Genomic DNA, 19,699 nt, shown 5'->3' with positions numbered 1-19,699 from the left:
AAGCCCACACACAGCAACGAAGAGTAGCCCCCACTCGCCACAACTAGAAAAAGCCCGAGCACAGCAATGAAGACCCAACGTAGCCAATAAATAAATAAATTTATTTTAAAAAGGGAGAAGCCTGGGCCCACCCACGCAGGGCAGATCTTGGCAGGAAAAGCAGCCAGGTGAGGGTGGGCTCTGAGCTCGTGGAAGTGACAGGTGGGACTCCAGCCTGGCCCTGAAGAGGAATGTTCTTCCCTTGGGCAGTTAGGGGTGGGTGGTTAAGGAGGACTTGACCACCCAAGCCTATGGCAAGAATCTGAGGGTTCTACAATGACCAGCGGACTCTAGCTGCAAAAGGCCAATTGTGAAAACCAGCCGGTCAGAAAACTGGCCCCTAGAATTGTTTGGGGACATGGAGGCCCATGTGACCATCTTGCACAAGATGGACAAAAGATCTTGAGGTCAGATTCCGGCTCTGCATCCTCGACGAGTCCCCTTTGGGCCTGAAAATGGGGAGAACAGTCTGGAAAAAAATGTCCCAATCTGTAAAATGGAGCTCACAAATCTTGTTTAACCTGTGTAGCAGGCATTTACATGGAGAGTCCGATGAGAGGATGGATGTGAAAGACCTTAGAAAACTGTATGTATGGGATCACTGCCGCTATTGTTAGGCTATTGCTGTGCTGCTGTTGTCACCACCACAATTACTACTGTCCCAGATATGGCAACGGAGGTCCAGAGAAAAAGTGACATGACCCGCCGGGCAGAAGCCGGTCTCAAGTCAAACTCCCCCACCTCCAAGGCCGGCACATGATCTTTCTTCCCCACAAACTGCCACTAGACCTTGGAGACCAGATGTTCACAAATGGAAGAGAGGTCAGTATCAGCAGACAGAGCTCTGGGCCCCTTCCTGGCACTGCCGCCACGCACTCTGGGCTCAAAAGGCAAGGCCGCCAGCGGGCACGAGGGGCTCAAGGAACCCGTACCCTTGACGCTTCCCTTACCAGCCTGTGGCCCCTTGCTCGGCCGACATTCGTCCAAAGCGACTGGGAGTGGGGAGCAAGGGTATGTCATTCATAGTCCAGTGCCTGCGTGTGTGCCTGGCAGCCCCGTGGCCTCACCTCCCATCTCTCCTCATTACACCCCATTACGGGGAGGTGAAGCTGATTAACCAGAAAGCACTGAGTCAGTCATTATCCTATCGGAAGGCCCTGCCTCAGAACCCACACGGTCAGACAGGCCCTCGGCGTGTCCGCGTCGTTCTGAAGGACACCGCATGGTGTCCTTCAGACTGCTAGAAACAGAGTTTGTGATTCAGGTCTCCTCCCCTGAGGCCCATCTCTACATGGGCCTAATGACCTGTCCCCTAATGTCGCCTCCTCCATGACTTCTCCCTGTGCTCCCAGCAGAGGCAACATCTCCATTCATCAGGGTCCATAGAACCTTCTCCCTCACCTTGCAGCTTCTGAATCCATGTCACACTGCACCTGTGTGGCTGGAGGCTGAGCTGATGCCTGATTCATCCCGCCCTCCCTGCCCTGGGTGCCGGCACCGTGCCAGGCTCACAGCCAGCATGTAAGAAATACGTGGGATAAATGAGCATCTGAGCGTCTGAGCAAGTGAGTGAATGGATACCTGGATGGACTCCTGTCACATACAAAGCCCTATAGTCTGCCCAGGCTTCCAGGGCATTCCACGCTGGATGAACTATGACTAGACTCTGAGTTTCCATGAGAATCACATGAAACACAGGGAAACACAATCCCTAATACCTAATGTCTGAATTAAGTAAATAAGGGCTTAATAGAAATGCCAGAGGTTTTGTGCAGAGGTATGGCCCTCGCTTGCTGGGTGACCTCAGACAAACCCTATCCTTTCTCTGGACCTCTAGAAAATGAAGGGGCTGATAGCTTGCTTCTTTGGTCCCTGCTGGCTCTAAAATTCTGTAATATTGTCAAAGGTTTGCAGGTAACTTTTCTCCCAGATTCTGGAGGGAAATGTAGGCCTCATCCAAGGAAGGTTCCGGGTTGAGTTTCTTTTCTTTCTCCTCCTGGGTCAGATGGAATGTGGCTTCGGCCATCTCTCCGAAGGGCTCTGAGTGGGAGAGGCTGCCTGTGATGGAAACAGACTCCCTGAAGCCCAGGAACTAGAGCGTGTGAGATCAGCTCTTACCAGCACATATGACTATGTCATTCCCAGAGGAGGTGTCACTCGACTTGCAGGAGAAAGACTGAAATCCTGAGCACAGTCTACGAGACCAGGCCCAGCTCCCCAAAATCTCCTCCCACCCTCCCCAGCCCATTCCCTGAAGCCCAGCCACACTTTCTTTCCATTCCTCACTCCTGCCACACTCCCCCTGACCTCAGGATCTTTGCACTCGCTATTCCCTCTGCCAGGCACGTTCTCCCCACCACATCCCTTCGGGGCTCAGCATAAGCCATTGTGGCCTCCAGGCTGGCTCAGCATCTGCTTTATACCTTTAGAAAACCTCAGACATCCCCTCCTCAGCGCCTAGTACATCTGTAATCCGTGACCCTTTGAGTAATCCTTCTTTATTGTGATTCTTCTACACATCTGTAGGCTCCCTGAGGGCAGGTCCAAGCCTGTCTTGTTCACTCATGTACCTAGTGACTGGCTCCGTGCCTTGCACATAATAAACACTCATTAGTGTTTGTTAAGTGAATACATGACTTGCTGGGTGGCCTTAGACAAGTCTCTTTACCTCTCTGGGCCTCAGTTTCCCCATCTGAAAACAAAGTAGCTAGATGGTCTGTGAGAGCCCTCATAGGAACTGCACAGAGACAGCCAGACTATCATAGGATGGTGGTCCCTGAGGCCTTGTTCACTCCTCCCCGTCCAAGGTCCCCTCCAGTACCTATTCTCTCCACAGGAGCCTGTGCTGCAGCCTATACTGTTTTGGGTGGCTCTTTGGGAAAACTTCAGAAGCATCATCTAATTAGCCTGTAGAGGAAGCTCAGCAGGCCAGTCCTCCCCACCAGGACCAGCCAGCAAGCGCTGGGGAAACTTACTACTCACAGGCCTCTGTGACTCACCCACGAGGTGGGAGCTCTTGGCAGGCAGGAGCCAAGTCTGAGCCGCCCGTGCCTGCGAGGTGTACAGCCCAAAGCCCGTCACAGACGGGGCACCAGGAAACAGTCTCCTGAATCGAATCTGGTACTGGAGGGACCTTATCCAGGCCCCAAGAGCCTCTCACTGGGCAGAGCCTTTCTGATGTCATCTCTGCAGCCACAGGCAGTGACTGCTTCTCGGCCCAGGTTAGAGCAGGGAGCTGCTCAGCAAGGGATCATCCCGCTTCCTTCCCTCTCTTGCAAATGACCCAGCTGCGAGTTTGTCCAATGAGACACTTCCTTATTTCCAGACTCTTGGCTTCAGTTCTAAAAGCATGACAGGACAACGTGACGAGAAGGCTGACAGTAGGGGACACACCAGTGTCATCATAACCTGGTTTATGGCCAGACGGTGCTTACATATTTCCACCTGCACCCTGACTGACAGGATGATGACCCAAGACCACCTCAAGTGGCCCAGAAGATCATTACACCACCCTGTGCAAAGAGCCCTGGGAAAAGACACCACCCCACAGCAGTGGCAGAGCAGCCAGACACGGCACAACCCCCCGCCGGCCAGAGAGAGGAGGCACCAGGGCAAGCAATTGAAGAAGCCCCAGACACACGCTCCAGACCTCGTGGGATGCTGCCACTGGCCAGGTTTGGCGGAGAACGAGAAGCCCGGCTCTGAGTAGAAGCTGGCACTCTCACCCACTCCCCACTGAATGCCTTTGGGTGCGTCACCCAGGCCTGCATGCGGGTGGCAGGTGTGGAGGCAGCGAGTCGGGGGCATACCTGCTCGGGCTTGATGGGCTCTGCGGTGGTGAAGATGTCCGAGTAGTGCTGCCTCTCAAACACGCGGTCCAGCACCTCCAGCTGCTGCTGCGTGAACAGGTCTCCCCGCATCTGCTTCCGGAGGAAATCTCTGCCCGTCAGTGAGTGACCGTTCGGCACAGGAGACTCCTGAATACCTTTGATGAGCATGAGAGAGGAGGGGTGAGTGCAGGTCACGCAAGCTGCTGGGGAAGACATGTCAGACCCTGGACTGGGAAGAGGGCCTGAGAGACCCACAAGCCCAGCTCCTCCCCTGATGAGAGAGGAAACAAACAGGGGCTCAGACGCGGGGGTCTTTGGCCAAGATTGCCCTGCTGGTTAGGCCAGAGCCAGCTTCCCACGGTCACAGGCCGGGCCCTGCATGAAGCATGCATCATTGTGTCTAATCCTCACAATGAACCCTATGTAGATGGCATTCTTTCCCCCATTTTTCAGATAAGAAAATTGAGGCCTAGAGAGATTAACTGATTTGCCTGAGGACTGGAGCTTGGGTTGACTCAGAGGCTTAACCACCAGGTGCTACTGCCTCTCCTGCTCTGAAGATCCCCTTGGAGGTATAGTTTTGTCCCAGAGCTGACGCCCTTCCCCAGGACAACTGCCACCACATCACGTGACCAGCCAACAAAACACTGTGTTAGGAAGGCTGTAAGGAAACAGATGCTCTCACACAATTCTGATGGGAGTCTACTGGTCACACACCTGTGATGGACAATTTGATAAAATCTATCAAGATCACAAATGCAAGTTCCCTTTGACAGAGCAATTGTACCTCTGGGAAATTGTTTTACAGTTAGACTTACACACATGGGAAGTAATATATATGCAAGGTTCTAGTAGCAAAAGACTGGAAACAACCCAAGAGTTTATTTGTAGGAGCTGGTTAAATAAGTTATGGTATGCTCACACAGTAGAGTACTGTATGGCAACAAAAAGGAAAGAGGATTCCATCTGTGAATTGATATGGAAAGATCTTCAAGATTCATCGTTAAATGAAAAATAAATAAACAAGATGCAGTACAGCACGTATAATATACAACGTTTTAGGCTTCCTTGGTGGTGCAGTGGTTAAGAATCCGCCTGCCAATGCAGGGGACCATGGGTTCGAGCCCTGGTCCCAGAAGATCCCACATGCCGCGGAGCAACTAGGCTCATGTGCCACAACTACTGAGCCTGTGCTCTAGAGTCTGCGAGCCACAACTACTGAGCCCATGTGCTGCAACTACTGAAGCCCGTGCACCCTAGAGCCCATGCTCCGCAACAAGAGAAGCCATGGCAATGAGAAGGCCATGCACCGCAACAAAGAGTAGCCCGCGCGCAGCAATGAAGACCCAACGCAGCCAAAAATAAGTAAATAAAATAAATAAATTTATCAAAAAAAATATATACAACGTTTTGTGTAAAAAAGAAAGAAAATAAGACTTTACACACATTGTGTGTGTGTGTGTGTGTATACACACACACACACACACACACATATATGGCTCTGGAAGGCAGCATGAGGAACATTTAGAGTGGTTACCCGGAGGTAGGAGCTAAATGGATGGAGGCAAAGGGGAGGGAAACTTTTCAAAGCATGCTTGTTTTGTTTTGTTTCGTTATAGAACTTTAAATGTATTGCCTATTCAACAAAATGTAAATCACTAAGAAAGCACAGGATTAAGTTCTCTATGGCTTCTGTATTGTTAGCTCTTCGCTGTGATGATGCCTACATTTCAAAGAAAATACTACGAATTATCAATTAAAAATTAAATGGTTGAAATATCTTTCGTGAGCTTTGGGCTTGAACCATTCAAAATGAGAGAAAACAAGGAGGATGAAAGAGTCCAGTGAGGAAATGGCCTGCAGGGCCATCATTCCCCAGGGCCCTCTGGGACCGAGTTGCTCACGCAGGGCTGCCCTGAGACACTGCTGGAAGCCAGGCCCGGAGGTGAGGCCTGCCTTTGCCATTGGGAAGCCCCCGTGGGAAACCAGCGTGTGTCAGATCTCTCCCGGGCAGGTGCCCTTACCCAAGGCCTTGCCCAATCCCCCTCCCACCCCCCACCCCTCCAGTCCACTGCCACCCCAGGCTTCATCCATCATGTCAAAACCCCACCCATGTGAGGAAGGAAGCTGAACCAAGGAGCTTGAAGCAATGGGATATTGTGTCCCTGAGACACTGCCCCAGGTTGGTGTTTCCCCAACTGTCCTACCCAGGGCAACTGCAATACAGGCTCTGACATTTGAACAAAGACACCAGCTTTGGGTGTTCACATGAGTGCTGGCCTTGCAGAGTCCCCCGTGGCAGCTGACAGCTCAGAGCACCCCAGCATCCTCGACAGGAAGGGCCTTTAGAGGTGGCTTGGGACGCCCCTGAGAAAATGGATCCCAGATCAATTTTGACCCAAGAGGATACCTAAGCTTGGCTGTAGACTGAATGACCAGACACCCCAATGTGTGGGCCAAGGAGGGAGCAGGTCTCTCTGATTGATGTCCCCCGGTCTAAAGCCTGAGGCCCTCCTCTGGAAGCCTGTGACACTGGCCTACCACGAGACAGGTCCCTGCTCCTGCCCACGGGACATCATCCTCAGAGACCCCTCTTTCGTCATGGCCTATATCCATGGGGATCATTCCCACAAGGGCACCAAGACTAGCAGGATGTGGGAGCTCATGGCCCAGCCTGTGTCTGCCCAGCAGTGTTCTCCCATTGGCTGGCATCCACCAAGTAGCCCATGCGTGCACAGGTACACACACACACACACACACACACGCACACACACACACACACACGGGAAGGAGGCTCAGCTGGCTCCTCCTTGGCTATTGCTCTGGCCACTCATCCTGGCCCCAGTCACTCCTGCCAAAACTTGACCTTGGCCTGGGTCCCCAGTGCTCCCGCTGAGTCTCTCCCTGTCAGAGAGACCACGTCCACTTTAGGAGACTTTTCCCCGGTCACCAACTTCACTTATAGTCCCCAGCCCCCATCCTACCAGCCAGACCCTATTAAAGGCTCCTTCCTATCTGCCAGCTCCTGACGTCTCCTGCCAAGGCTTCTCCCTGCTGAGCCCCCTTGGGCAGTGCCTCCCACTCAGGCTGCCCCCTCAGACACTCCACATCTCTGCCCCTGGAGGAGGCCTCTCCATGGCAGCCAGCCGGTCCTCACACTGATGTCTTCTCCCATGGGCTTCACAGGCTGGGCTCTGTGCACAGCTCAGAGCTCTAGAAAGGCAGAGCTGTACCTCCACTGAGGAAGCTCTGAGGAGATGGCTTGGCTGAGGGCTCCTGTGGGCAAGGTCACTGTCCGGTCACCAGGGAGACCCTGGCACAGAGTTAAGGCTCAGGGCACATGCTGACTCAAGTGCATGCACTGGGGGTCCTTGGAGGACCAGCGCCCCCCCAGGACACCGCGCATTCTTCAGCACAGGCAGCCGCGCTGGGGCCTGCTCTGAGTCTCCCAGAAGGAAGGCTCACCGCGTCCTACTCTGGCCTTCCGACAGTCAGCCACAGCACCACGGGCGGAGCCCGGGAGAGTGTCCAGGCTGTCGTGGTGACCCAGAGACTCGGAATGGAGGACTGTGAGCTGGGAAGAGGCACCTCTCCAAGCATTCGGCCCAATCCTGACCCCTCTGACTGCTCCCGCCTGCCAGCACCTGCACCTGCTTTCTCTCCTCGGGAAGGAGGTGAAGTCTACCTGCCACTTTGCACAGAAAGTCTGTCATTTCCTTAAGAAGGCCTGGGGCACTCCTAAATATACGATCATTTATTCATTCATTTAACAGATATTGATAAAGAGTTTACTCTGCACCAGGTAATATTTTTAAAAAACCAAACACAAAACAGAGGATACACCAATGACCAAGACAGGCCCCTCTTTGCAAACTAGAAAGGGCAGCCCACTTCAGTCAAGTGCTCACACAAACAGATATGATTACAAACTGTGATAAGTAGGAAAAGGGCCTAGAAATATATTCAAATGGCCATGTGTAATGACCTCACGGGGAGGAGTCAGGGAAGTCGCCCAAAGCGGAGTCATGCTCGAACTGAGAGCAGAGGACAAGATGTCAGCAGGGCAAAGTGGGGGATGGGATAGAGGGGGTGTGCCAGGCAGAGGAGATGAAAGGGACAGAGGGAGTGGGAGGAAGAGACCCCAGGAGACTCTGGAGAGGCAGGCGGGGGTCCTGTCAGGCAGCCACAGAGGCCACAATAGCCACGGAGGTCATCTGAGCCTCGCTGGGGGGAGGGGGGCCACGGAAGGGGGCTGGGGAGGCAATCGCCCTCCACATTTCTCAGTCCCAGGGCCTGAACTGCTAGTTCCTGTAGATCAGGCTGTGCTTTCTAAGCCCTGCTCCCAAGGTCTGGAAAGACTAGGAACTGGCAAGATGAATTTACATTTGTGCACATTTGGAGGTGATGCCCGGAGTCAGCCTGTCAGCCACAGGTGATCCACAGAGCCCATATGGAAGGTAAATCACTCCTCATTGGCGTGGGCCCTGTTGCCAGGACAAACACTAATCATGCGCACGCATGCCACCTCCTCTAGGGTGTCTTCCTTCATGCCTCAGTCACTGCTCCACCTGACCACTTTCTCCCTCATCTTAGGGGTCAAGCCCCTGGGCCCTTCACTCTCACACAGCACTATCAGCTACCTTGGGGAGAAACACCACAATTAATTCATCTCTGTCTCCTCCACAGAGAACATCTGTGGAATAAACAAATTAGTAATACCACCTTCACTCCGCAGGTCTGGCCTGTAAATGTCACAGTCCCTCCATTTGACCCATTCATTCATTCGTTTGTTCATTCTTCTCTCAACCAACCTTAGAGAGCAGGCGTTGGGCTAACGCTGGGCACAGAGTGATGAGCTGGCCCAGCCCTGTCCTCATGGAGTTACATCCAGTGGAAGAGGCAAATGTTAACTGAAAAATAATCAGACCAGTAAAGGTGGAAGTGTCAACCAAGACAAATATTCTGACAAAAAGGCTCATGGTTCTCAAAGGCCAGGGACATGGCTGACCCATCTCTGGGTACCGCAGACAGTGGGTGAGCATGAGTGAAACAGATTACATGCAAAGAGACGGCTACAAAAGTGAACACCAGAAAATCACACCCTGCACAAGGACAGGTCTGAACCTCCAGGCCTCCAATGGACGCTTCCATAGCGTTTCTCATCCACAAAGGTGCTGCCTCACTTCAATGGAGAATGTGATCTTGGAGACAGGCTCCAGAAGCACTCGGACCCATTGAATTCCAGGAAGAAAAATCTGAACTCACAATGTGAATGGTATGCTTAAATATATGGACAGACATGGGCAAAAGTACAAAGGTATACAGGGGGCATGGTATCTTTAAATCTTTTTTTCTACTCCAAATCAAATAATATGTAATAGACCCAGTGCTGGGCTTAGTCAACCATGGCTCGTAGAATTAACATTCTGGAAGCTAGCTTCAGGGGAGCAAGGGGCAGGAAGCTCCATCTCGGGGAGCAGAGAAATGCTGGCTTTAAATTTCAGGTTAAACCAATGTTATTCACAACCTGGCTTTGAAGCTAAAAGCTTTACACAATCGGGTCTGGTCACGCAAAGAGGGAGGAAGCAAAATAGCCTCAGATTCCCATCTGTCAAGAGAAAGCTGTCTCCTGTGTGTCTTAAAAGATCATAAACCCATTGCGTTTTCTTCAGAGCACAGCAGATTCAGGGGTTTTGCATTTTTCTTGGAGGGTTCTGGTTTGTTTCTTTAAAAATCATCATGTACTTTGTGTCTGCAGATGCTCCCTGGGAAGAAAGAAAATAAAAACAAACAGGAATCTCCATAATTTCTTCTGGCATCATGGCCTTTGGGATGCAGCCCCAGCTGGCGGCTCCAGAGCCCAGGAAAGGAGGCTGGAGCTACTGGGTCAGTCTCTGGCCTTTCTCAGAGTCCCATTTCCCTGCAGAGCCCAGCCCAAGCCAGAGCCCTGACACAGCCTCCTTTATCCTCACAGTTGCTCCTCAGCATGGCAGGGCAGTGGCAGGGCCCAGTGGGAAAAGGGTTGGGAGCCAGCAGACCTGGGTTCTAGCCCCAGCTCTGCCCTTACTTGCTGTGTGAGCCCAGACAGGTTCCTCTCCCTCTCTGGGCCTCACATGCCCCATCAATAAACTAAGGAGGCTGAGTCAGTTGTTTCTAACCATTTTCTCCTCCAAAAGCCACCGAGATTTTGTCAACTAAATAGTATTAAATGAGCATTAACCTATTTTTCCATTTTGGTTGTTTGTGCAGTCTTTGCAGGGGACACCCCCCAATATTCATTCTACCCCTAAATGATGGCCAAACCAACCCAGGAGATCCCATTCTCTTTGCTAATACTTACTTTAAGGATGGACATGTGAGGAGAGGGGGCCCTTGGAGGGGGCTTCCAGGAGAAAGTCAGAGACAGGAGAAATCTTTTTTTCTTCACTGGGCTGCATTCACCCTTAATCTTTTTGAAATTGTGAAAATAACGCCCGTGCCCCACCCTTACACCAGGCTCCGAGGTCTTCTCCCGGTCTGGCTGGCAGTGCTCCAAGGAGGCTGACTTCCAGCCAGTTTGCTGCTTCTGGACTCTGGCACCCACCATGCTCACAGCCCTGCCTCCCCCAGTGAAGACAGGGACAGACCCAGGTCTTGGTGGGTCATCTGCCACAGGAGTCTAGAGCCAGGGAGGTTGGGAACATTGAACTGGTGTGACCTGGGGCATTTCCAGCTAGGGTCAGGTGAGTCCAGGGAGCTTGGGGTTGGTCTTCTCAGATCGCTGCCATGGCTAATTCTTAAAGCAATCCGTAAAGCAGAGACCAACCAAATTCAGACCATGCTAACTTGCAGCTTTAAGAAACTGTTTCTGATGCAATGGAAGCTTGCTGAGGGCAGTAGTGGCTCCAGAATTTTCTCCATAGGAGGTGATAGGCATGACTATGGGTTACAAAAGTGGTGGGGGTGAGGGTAGGCAGGGTACTTGTTCTGGGGCTACATCAGCAAAATGCCCTGCATACATACCACTGAAAGTGAGAGAGCATCATCTGTCCCTAGCTAAGAATATAGGGGTAGTGACAGAGATGATGGGGAACACAGGCTCTCCAAGCCCCACGATCTCCCACTGGATAGAACACTGCTCCGTGCCAGGGCTGAGCCAAGTTATTTTCGCATCCTTAAATTTCATTGATCCTCAGAACATCTGGGTGAGATGTGTATTCTTAGCCCATTTTACAGATGAGAAAACTGAGGCTCAGAGAGGATGAGTAACTGAGATCACTCAGGTGGGACTTGGACCTCAGTCTCTTGTCTGCAGATCCAGTGCTCTCTCCACTTCCCTTTACTCCTCAGGTCAGCTACTAAGACTAAAGCCCTCTGTTTTCTCATCTGTAAACTGGGAACAATGGTAAGCAGGACCATCTCTAGGGCTTTTATAAGGATTAAATGAGATAATTCCTGTGACACACTTAGCACAAAGTTAGTGTCCAAACACCATAAGCTATTGTCATCATCATTTACATCAGGAAAATCCTTCCAAGGCTGTCCTATGACAAAGCCCAAGCCTCCCAGGCCTCCATGACCTGCCCCTCCAGTCAAGGTCACCCCTCTAGTCACCCCCAAACACCATCCCAGTAAGCTACTCCTCATTCCCCAAGTGTCCCTGATGCCACTCCCTGACACCACTGTTTTTTCCATTCCCTCTGCTGACTCATCTTTTACCCCTGCCCATCAAAGCCTCAGCCTCTCTGAAGCACAAGGCTCAATTAATCACCCTATCTTCTAGGTCTCCTCAGCAAGTTGCATGGGCCACCACTATTACCCTGGATTTCACTCCTCACAACCCACCCTGTGAGGTCCATCCTCTTGGAATCCCCATTTTATTGCTGAGGAAAGTGGAAGAGATAATAAGTAACTTGTTCAAGGTCACAGCACAGCAAGGTCACATGGTAGAGCACTTGCACACCTTTTAACACGTCTTAAGAGTCAAGCTGAGCACCGTGATGGATGTGATACAGCATACTAGGGAGGTTCAAATCCTCACTCTGTCTCTTACAAGCCTATGATATTTGAGAAACTTCTTTAACCTCTCTAATCCTCAGTTTTCTCATCCATAAAATGGAACAATACATAATGATACATGGGATCAATGAAAGAATTGAATGAGGATATATGTAAAATGCTTAGCATAGTACCTGGCACGTAGTTAGTACTCAATAAACCTGAGCTGTTTCTAGGATTATCCCAGTCATACCTTGTTTTATTGAGCTTTGCAGATAATTACATTTTTTACAAATTGAAGGTTTGTGGCAACCCTGCATCAACAAGTCTATTGGTGCCATTTTCCAACAGCATTTGTTCGCTTTGTGTCTCTGTGTCACATTTTGGTCATTCTCATGATAGTTCAAACCCTCTACCAGCAAAAAGATTATGACTCACTGAAGGCTTAGATGACAGTGAGCATTTTTAGCAATAAAGTATTTTTTAATTAAGGTACATACATCATCTTTAGAAATAGTGCTATTGCAGAATTAACAGACTACAGTATAGGGTAAACATAACTTTTATATGCACTGGGAAGCCAAAAACTGTGTATGACTCCATTTATTGCGATAGTTGATTTACTGGGGTGGTGTGGAACCAAATCCGAAACTTCTCCAAGGTATGCCTGTACTTCCTCCCTTCCCTGCTAAGAGTATAAGCTCTCTGAGGACAAAGCCCATGTCTGGCTAACCTCAAACAAGGGAGATGCTAATCAATGTTTGTTGACTGAATGAGTGACCTGGGAAGACTTGAGGGGTTGCAGGTCCGAATGGTTCAGGGGAACTCAGTAATAGGATAGTGTCTGGCATCATCAGACAACTCCGGAGAAAACCTTTGGAAGTGACCTCCATTATATCAGTGATCCCAGAGGAGAAAGAGTGAAGCAACTAAGAGTTTATGTTCTACATTCTAAGAAAGAGCTGAGGCAATTCACAAAATTTTTAACAAGAGGATGATAAACTACCAAAATTCAGTTGAGCGCTAAGCTTCCTGGTGACACACACCAAAAGGAAAACACAGCAAGTCTCATAGTGCTCAGAGTCCAACAACAACAACAAAATGCCATTAATTCTTCTACACAATTCACAGGGCTTCTCTTCTCTGCATGGTGTTTTGAATGATTAGGGTAACTCAGAGATGACTAACAACACAGAGGTGGGTCCTGGAGGAGGAAACATCAGAGCCAGACCTCAGATAAGGGGAAGGGACAAGGTGCTGGGATAAGGGGAAAGGATTCCAGGCCCAGACAACTAACTTCAGTCGCAACATTTCTAGAGCATCTATGTGAGCCAGGCTCTGTGCTGGGGATCAGGGTGGCAGGGCTGGAAAGGTCCCACAGCAGCCCAGAACCAAACTCGATGTTCCAGGTGATTTTATAAATGCCATCCTAAACCGGGGCAGCACGCTGAGAAAAATCAGAACGGCATGGAGGAAAATTCCATTGGAACGACCATTATTCAGCCATTAGTTTCGCTCAATCTTTCTTCTCGGGAAGGAAAACGCAAAATTGTAAAATTGCCGAATACGTTCAGGTTCGACCAGAGTGAATCTGATTGTGCCGTGTGTTACCCAATGAGTCATAGGCTGTCAGTGAGGGAAAAACCCCAAAGGACTGATGATTCTACACTCAGAAACGGCAAAGGGATTTGTTTGGGGCCGGAAGGCAGGTCCAAGGTGAGCTGAGCCTAGGAACACATGAGGCCCCTGATTCCTGTTCCAAGCCTCATGGATCCATTCATTCCTGAGCAGCATGCACCAGACTCCTGCTGAGTGTTTGGTCCTGCACTTGGCACCTGAGCTAGAGAGCTAAGTTCTAACCCCTGTCTTCAAGTGGGGGACGCAGACAAGTGAAAAGTTCCAATGCAGTAATGGTAAGCCGCCCCAAGAGCCAAAGGCAGAAGCAAACCTGAGAAGCAGAGGCAGCCGTGGGAACAAAACGGTAGTAGCCACTCCTTATACAGAGCTTACTCTGTGCCAGGCACTATTTTAAGCAACTTATCTGTTTAATCCTCACAACAACCCAGTGATGTCGAGTCTGTTATTGCCCCCTCCCATTTTGCAGATGAGGAAACTGAGGCACAGGGAGCACAGGGAGCACCTTGCCCAAGGTCACACAGCTAAGAGATGGACAAGCTGGGATCCAAACCCAAGCAATCTGGCTCCAGAGACTGCTCCCACCCCTACACTAAACCACTCCACTTAATCCAGACTGGGAGCAGGGGTGATCCAGAAAAGCCCCCTGGAAAAGATGAAGCCCAAGTCTTAGGGATGAGTAGGAAGGAGTTAGCCAAAGAAAGGGGCAGGCAAGAAGTGCATTCCAACCAGAGGGCACAGCACATGCAAAGGTCTGGAGGCACAAAAAAGCCTGGTGCACCAGGGAATGGCTATAAGTCAGTAGGTTTAGAGGGCAGGAACTGGGGGGAAGGGGAGGGAGTAAAGTGTGCAAGGCTCTTTCCTCCCCATTTAGCGGCCTGGTACTATTATCTATTATCCAGAGCCTAACATATACTCTGATGTACAAACAGTACAAACACAGTATTGAAGCTCCCATGGTGTTGGTATGAAGAGACGGGATTTCTTTGTGCTTAAATGAATCAAGATGACCTCAAAGAACAGGCAGGAAGGAAGTAATACCTTATGCATTTCCACAGGACAAGTCTGTTCTCTCTAATCCGTACTGTCCAAGTCCATTACCTCGTACAGTAGTACCTAATCACTCCACCTTACAGAGAGATATGCACACTAATTAGGAAGGATGTTAACCACCATAGTGAAAATATTCCAAAGCAAATGAAATATTACGAAGAGCAAAAGGGTGATTTGTTTCTGTGAATTGTGCTTTCAAATGAGATCAAAGAATGCTAAAGGCTTCGTTTTAATTATACCTAGAAGGACTTCTCAGGCATGCATCCCTTTTTCGGCTTTCACACACATAGCAGTCTCTCCCCATCCCCCACTGTGCAGAAATAAATAAATAAAAGGGTTTAAAATCATATTTACTCTGATATCTTTGCATTACCCCCATTTGAGTTTTTAAATTACTGTCTTTATTTTTTTCTGAGGACAATATAACTACAAAGAAGGTTCATATTTTGAAGTGTATCTATCTGATCATTGCACAAATGTTTTCGGGAGAAATCACTATATTTCTCCAAGATGGGTATGGGTTTTGTCATAGATCAAAGTGAGAGGGAGGAAAAAAAGATAAATCATCAGAGATCCAAAAATACTTTTCATTTGGAGAAGATATCAGGCCATTTCGATGGGGCTGATGGAGTCCCTGTTCTGTCTCCATTACCCAAGGCAGGCAGCCCCAGCCAGGAGCCAACTACCAAGATTATATTCCCCATAAGATGGTCCCCAATATATATATATATATGATCTTCAACCTCTATTGATTGACCAATTTCACAAGCAAAGACTGGTGAAATGAAGCTGAAATGAACATCATGCTTTAACTCATTGAACCTATCAGGCCTGAGTTAATCTCACTGTCCACTGTCTCTGATAGAATTCAATTGATCAATCATGTTTCGGTGATAGTACCATTTCACTGGCTTATTGCTTCTTCATTTCAGAGCTTGACCTGTTAGATATACTTGGACTGGCTTGACTCCTCTTGGATACACAGAGATCAGCCTCTGTCTGCCAACGTGTGTCATCTCCTGTCCCAGCTGAAAAGAACTCAAGAGGATTTTGTGTAAATCTGTGATGTGTTTTTCCACCAGACATACACACATGAGTGGTGGATTTATGATGGCATGGAATTGAAAAAGCACAAATTATAAGAGAGGCTCTTTATTCTGCACGGAAGCACCATCATTCCCTTTTACATAACTAAATTGATGTGCTTGGGCTCTGTACTCAGCGGTGGCATGTTCTTATATTGGCAGCTGTACGCGCCCAGACAGAGTAAGGCACATGTGGAAATGGTAACAACAACGACAATAACAATAGCCACTCCTCAAGTATACATTCACGCTGACCCTTCACATTCATCAGCTTCTCTGATTCTCACCATAACCTCAGGAGATGGGCAAGAGATTATCATTCCCATTTACAGATAAGAAAATGGGCTCAGAGAAGGGGAAGCGGCTTGTCCAAGGTCACATAGCAGAGCTATCAGGCCAGTTGAGCCTGAGAGCCCTGGTATCTCAGCTCCTGAGTGCCTCTTACCCGGCTGAGGCCGACCTCCAGGCAATTTCAGAACTGTGGAGTCATTTTGGGTATACCACTCTGTCCCTGGCCACCTGGACGAAGGAAACGTCCTCAAAATTCGGTTCAGAGAATTTTAGAGCTTACGATGGATTCTAAGATCAGCTGCAGCATCTTCTATAGCTTAGAAACTGAGACCCAGAGGGCAGTAAACAGTTTTCCAAAGTCACCAAGACACTCAGCATCCCAGTCAGGACTCAAACCTGGATCCCAGGCCCTCAGCCCAGGATTCTTCATGCTTTCTCTCAACACCTCCCTTGATTCACGCCAAGCCAATGAGCTCCTATCAACAGAGAACCTCATTCTCCACTCTCAACGTGGCCCAATGTGCTGCTTTGGTTCCTTCATGGCAGTTAATTTAATTTTCCTAACTGCAAGCTAAGATGTTGTGCTTTGGGAAATCAGGGCACAGGGGCTCCACCCGGCTGTCTGCCTGGGGGAGGAGGCTCTTGGAACCAAAAAGCTGAGCCCAGCATGCAGGTCTCTGGAGGAGGCCAGGGCAATGACAGTTTGCAAATAAGCCTTGCATCTGCTTAGAGCTGGCAGAGTCTGCAAACACACTAATGGACTTTCCTCTGCGCACAGGGAGCTGGGGAGAAGCAATAAATAAAGTAGGTGCCTCTGGGGGGAGCCATTGCTGAGGCCAGATATGGGGCTGAGATGAAGGGCTTGTTGAGGGTGGGGGAAGGGCTTCTGGGGCTCACACTGCATCACGCTGCCCCCCCTCCCCGTACACCTTCCAGTAGCCCCAGACACTACCTCTCAGATCCTTCAATCTGTATTCCAAATAGTCGGGCCCTTGTCAATACACTTACAATTCAGTCCAGACACAGAACGGTTGTGGGGTAGAGGGGCTCATATGGCTGCTGTGGCCACAGAGTAGAGACCCTCTTGGAGAGGGATAAGAAAAGGCCCAGAGGCCAGATGGAGGCCCTCACCCAGGAAAGAGCGCACGGCGGGAATGGCTACCCAGGTTCAGGGGCAGGTCCAGGAGATGATGAAGAGGGGAAGTCTGCCAGAGTTAAGAGACTCACTGGTGGTGGAGGACAGACGCACCTCTGAACTTCCCTGTTAGATGTTCTGGGCTGCCACCCACTGATGCCCCATCTCACTGAGAGCAAAATCCACAGTGGGTCATGGCTTACAAGACCCTACTGTATCTGGGTCCCCTGGCCTGCAGCCCCACCTTCCTGACCTCCCCTCCTCCCACCCTCCTCCCACTTACTCTGCTCTGGCCACATCAGCCTCCTTGCTGTCCCTCAATCATGCCAAGCACACCCCTGCTTCACTCACACCTTGCCATGTGCTGTTCCCTTTCTCTGGAACATTCCTCCCCCAGTATCTGTTTGGCTCCCTCCTCCTTCCCCTAGAGTCTCTGCTCAAATGGCATCTCATCATTATGACCACCCTCCACAAACCAGCATGTACCCTACCCCCGGCCGGGCTTCATTCTCTATCTCCTTACCCAGCTTTGTTGTCCTCCAGAGCACTTAACAACATGCTGTTTATTTTCCTTATTTATTTATCCTCCCTCATTAGAATGTCATTCATGAGGGCAGAGGTTTTGTCTGTCTCGTTCATTGCTGTGTCCCCAGCACCAAGAATAATGTCCGGCACATAGTAGGCACAAAATAAACACTTGTAGAATAAACAGGTAAAAGTGGATATTTCATTGAAAGTGGAAAAAAAAGCAAAAGCAAAAAAAAAAACAGGTACAAAGGAAACAGCCACAGCCACTCCTTGGCAGCCTCCCATTGTGAAGGAGTGCTCACTCCCTCCCTGGGGGCATCTGATTAAGAGCCTTTCCATGCTTGGCCTAGGGCTTGGGAGACAGAACTCCCTCAGGGAAAACAAAGGGGGCCGCCAGGCCTTGACCATCACTGAGGCCCCAGTGCCCAGCTCTCAGTCAGGAGCCAGTGAATGGATGAATGACTCCCCAGGGAGGAGGCCCGGCCTTAGAAGAGTTTAAATTGCAAAGATGGTAGTATACCAGGTGCCAGCTCTGGCTCTGCCACTTGCCAGCTGTGTGACCTTACACAGCACATCTCATCTCATCTGTGCAATGGGGTCAATAAATCCTGCCAAGCCTGCAGCACTGGGTCAGAGCAAGCAAGCCAGGGGGACCGCAAATTGAGACAGTATCATCTGCACGGCAAACATCTCGGGTCAGCCGATGAGGACAGGGAGTGAGAATAGGAAAAGGGAAGCCATTTGCCTAATTAAAAAGGAGAAGGTGGGGCTTCCCTGGTGGCGCAGTGGTTGAGAGTCCGCCTGCCGATGCAGGGGACACGGGTTCATGCCCCGGTCCGGGAAGATCCCACATGCCGCGGAGCGGCTGGGCCCGTGAGCCATGGCCGCTGAGCCTGCGCGTCCGGAGCCTGTGCTCCGCAGCGGGAGAGGCCACAACAGTGAGAGGCCCGCGTACCACAAAAAAAAAAAAAAAAAAAAAAAGGACAAGGTGTGTTCAGAGAGGAGCACCTGGCTAAGCTGTATCCCTTGGTTCAAGCATTCATTCGTCTTTTGCTGGTGCTCCGACCCCAAGCATAGCCCTGTAAGGGGAGCCCATTTCCTAGCAGGGGGAAGAAGCCTAGAGATGGAATTAGAATTCAAGCATCAGAAAGTACCCTACGAGAGCACCGAAGAGCACACGGTGGGCGCCAAGAGACAGAGTCTGTCTGGTGTTAGGGGTCAGGGAGAGGGTCAGGAAAGGCTTCCTGGAGGAAAGAGTTGGCATTTGAGCCAGGATTTGGACTTGGAGGCATGAGAGAGGAGGCAGAGGGTATCCCAGACAGAGATAAGATGTAGGTGGGGCTCTCACCAACTGTGGTTCCCTGGGAGCTTGGTACCCATGCAGGAGCCCCAGGTGCACATCAGGCCACGCATCTCTGCCTTCCCAGCACAGGGTCCTCCACACAAAATGCACGATATATGCAGATTTTGCTTTTTCACAGAGTCACAGAACTTCCCAAAGGAAGAGATCCCAAAGAGAAGCTCATTTGTTGCAGTGGATCTCAACAAGGGTGATCGAATCAGAGGAGATTTCGGAAATCTGTGACTTACTGTTATTTGGGGAGGAGTTATGGCATTTAGTGGGCAGAGCCAGGATGCTCCCCAGTCCAGGCCAGTGAAGGATCGCCCTGCATCCCACACATCTTTGGAATGATTCATCATACATTCAAGTTGGTGAAAACTCTCTTTATAAATATTTGAGCCATGAACCTAACACTATTTTACTTACATACACAAACTTGGTGTTTTAATTCACACTGAATTTTCCAGGAATACAACCATCGCATAAATTGAGGGAAGATTATGCTTCGCTTTGGTTGCAATTTTATCAAGACATGTTCACAATTTCAGAAAATCAGTTTGCTGATGGCAACACCACCATAGGTATTTGTACTGCCAGAAAACACAGCTGTCCACATTTGTAGCTGCCACATTCATGGTGATTCTACGCATAAGTGCAAGCAACTGACTACTTTATTATGTCTTCTGGTGTAATCAGGCTGGAGCATTTACATAATGAAATACATCATTTAATTATGATTTTATTTTTCTTTCCCCTTTTTGTTACAATTGGGGCATTATATTGA

At 49.8% G+C, this 19,699-nt stretch overlaps 1 protein-coding gene across 2 annotated transcripts in view; it reads right to left on the bottom strand.

The window, feature by feature from the left end:
* PAX5 (paired box 5) overlaps positions 1-19,699 on the bottom strand; it is a 192,357-nt gene that overhangs the window by 124,581 nt on the left and 48,077 nt on the right. For both annotated transcript variants that reach the window (XM_032636061.1, XM_032636062.1), the window contains exon 6: positions 3,849-4,024. In XM_032636061.1, coding sequence (XP_032491952.1) covers positions 3,849-4,024 — 176 coding nt within the window. The remainder of the gene's footprint in view (positions 1-3,848; positions 4,025-19,699) is intronic.

This window comes from Phocoena sinus, chromosome 6 (genome assembly GCF_008692025.1).
Source record: "Phocoena sinus isolate mPhoSin1 chromosome 6, mPhoSin1.pri, whole genome shotgun sequence".
Classification (NCBI taxonomy): domain Eukaryota; kingdom Metazoa; phylum Chordata; class Mammalia; order Artiodactyla; family Phocoenidae; genus Phocoena; species Phocoena sinus.
The sequence above is the reverse complement of the archived record's forward strand: the minus strand, read 5'-3'. Positions and strand labels throughout refer to the sequence as shown.